The 2734-nt window shown below is 34.7% G+C and overlaps 1 protein-coding gene across 1 annotated transcript; it reads left to right on the top strand.

Annotated features, from left to right (window-relative positions):
* Positions 1–1523: 1523 nt before the first annotated feature.
* LOC133324077 (glycerol-3-phosphate dehydrogenase [NAD(+)], cytoplasmic-like) lies at positions 1524–2541 on the top strand. The gene is made up of 3 exons (XM_061532963.1): positions 1524–1805; positions 1909–2097; positions 2200–2541. Exons 1-3 carry the CDS (start codon positions 1524–1526, stop codon positions 2539–2541), a joined length of 813 nt encoding a protein of 270 aa, XP_061388947.1.
* The last annotated feature ends 193 nt before the right edge of the window (positions 2542–2734 follow it).

A 2734-nucleotide genomic window follows, 5' to 3' on the forward strand; every position in this document is an offset into this window, starting at 1 on the left:
TTATATTATTATAAACATAAATGCAATGTATAATTCTTGTTATATAATAAACTACATGCTATAAAAATATAAATTGAAAATGTATATGTATATTTTTATTTGAATTTTCAATGGGGTATGATTGATGACAATGGGTATTCAGTCGTCAACGACTGTGTAAACGACATAGTCGATGATAGTCGTCAACGAAAAGTAGGGAGTTTTGTCGCCGAAGTTGTCGTCAACGACAACTTCCCTTACCCTGTCGCCTTAGTTGTCTTGCATGAATACTGCGACACTTGTGTGAAAATTTCGTCAAGGATCTCACATTGTTGTCTGCAAAGTGTCTTCAAGGAATTGCCATTGTCTTGCACGATTCGTTAATGTTGTCTGCAAGACACTTTCTACTGGGAAGGTATGTTCAATATTGAAGAATATTTGTCGATGAGTTAACTTCGAATTTTTTGGTGTTGTTTATTAACAACATTTTTAACAATTGTTGTTAAAAACTGTTATAGAATTAAAATATTGTTTATTTTGTCGTTATAATATTTTATCGATTTGAGAATTGTTTAATTTTGATAGTGAATCGACCCGCTGTACTTTGTTTACAATTTAAAATGGTGAAGGGTATAATAAAGTACACATCAAGGTGTATTTAATAAGGTGTATGCATCAGATACAACAACAAATATTTTACAAAAACAACATTGTTGTTATAGAAATTAAATTGTCAATTATTAATTTATTTTTCAAGAACTATTCTTTGAGGAATAATTAATGATTTTGTGTATTCTTGGGTTATTGGCGTTTTTAGGTCAATGAAAAATAAAGTTTAAGACCTGTAAATCATGCCGTCATGCCGGTGAACCCCTTTTTGTATATGTGAGATTGACTAGTGTATGGCAAACTCTTCAATCACTATTCCAAAAACTCGATTTTTGTCCCAAAAATTGCATTTTGAGTCGTAAATTCAGTTGTTTTTTATTCGGTCACAATTTTATTATTTTTGTACACAACATTATTTACTGACAACTTTCAAAATGAATATTATTCATTAGATTGATATGGGCTCATTTTCAAAATCAAAACTATTTTGATTTTCTTCATGCATTCCCAGTTGTTCAAAAAATATCAATTGTCTGCTATTATATAGTTATATAGCTAGTTACTTGGTGATCTAGTTACTTCATACCCCAAAAAGGAACACAAAATAGACTGTTGGATTTTTTTGTCAATTGAAAAAGTTGTCTACACACATCATACCAATTCAGTAGTTACTGGTAATGCAAAGGGTAATGAATCGACTATCGAAATGACTGTATACTGGTAACGCAGGCAGGGGACAATTGACTTCCCCAATGACATACACATGTTAAATTCACCAGTCTAGGGCATGAAGTGGTAACTAGTGGTACTTACAGGTAATTAGTAAAATATCTAGTTCATCACCAGTTACTCGAACTACTGGGTTATGTGTGTCACACATACATAAATAAACTTTCAAAAAATAACACATATTATGATAAATGCTGTACGGCATGATGTATAGTGTATGGGGCCCTTTAAATACGAATCTGGTGGCCTGTACAGATTTGGTGGAGACAGCCAAATATGCCGACATCATTGTTTTTGTAATGCCAAAACAATTTATTGAGGACTTTTGTAAAACTCTTCTGGGAAAAATTAAACCAAATGCCATGGCCATTTCGGTTATCAAAGGTTTCGTGGTAAATGCCGCCGATGGAGATACCAATGGGACAAATGGTGCTGGTGGTAATGGAGGTATTCAATTGATTTCACAAACCATTATGAAATATTTGAAGGTACAAATTCGAAGAGGAGGAAGTTTTATTTTGTTTATGTTTTCATTTTGTTCGGTTTGTTTACTTGGAATTTGCATTCGGCGATTTTTTTTTGTGGAAAAAGATCCCCTGTGCCGTGTTGATGGGTGTAAATTTGGCAAGTGAATTGACTCTGAATCGCTATTGTGAGGCCACTTTGGGTTGTCGAGATATGAAACATTCGAAGCTGCTGAAGGATCTCTTTAGCACACCAAAGTTTCGTGTAACTGTTATTGATGATGCAGATTGTGTTGAAGTTTGTGGTTATTTAAAGGTTTGCCTTCCCCTTTTATTTTCTTTTTCTCAAAACAGAAAATGCCAAATGTAATGGACATCTTTAATTATCCCCTTTCCCTTTTCATTTTTTTTTTTGCAGCATCTAATTGCCTTTGCTTCGGGTATTTTGGATGGCCTGGAGTCCAATGAAAATACCAAATCTGCCTGCATCAGATTCTGTCTCATTGAAATGTTACGCTTCATCGATGTCTTCTATCCGGGCTGTAAATTGTCAACTTTATTTGAAAGCTGTGGCATTGCCGATGTGTTGACAGTTTGTGCGGGTAGTCGCAACAGACGTTTAGCCGAAGTATTTGTTAAATCGGGAAAGAGTATTGAACAGCTGGAAATAACGCTAATGGGTGGTGAAAAGGCACTGGGTCCCGAAACAGCAAAGGCAGTTTATTATATGTTGCAGCAGAAGGGACTTCCGGCAAGGTAAGACAATTTGTATTTTAAGTATTTTTATTGAATGGAAAAACTTTTATGCTTAACAGACGACTCCGACTATTCGAAGTCAGGGGGTAAATCAGGCATTGAAAATATTGGGAGATCTATGGTGGCAATTTCGTTGTTCTCCATATTTTTTCACATTGACTGAAGTGGCGGCAGTGTACCAATGTACATCTTTGGAC

Source organism: Musca vetustissima, unplaced genomic scaffold (genome assembly GCF_032173495.1).
Source record: "Musca vetustissima isolate MV318-11 ecotype Yass unplaced genomic scaffold, APGP_CSIRO_Mvet_v1 utg275806, whole genome shotgun sequence".
Classification (NCBI taxonomy): domain Eukaryota; kingdom Metazoa; phylum Arthropoda; class Insecta; order Diptera; family Muscidae; genus Musca; species Musca vetustissima.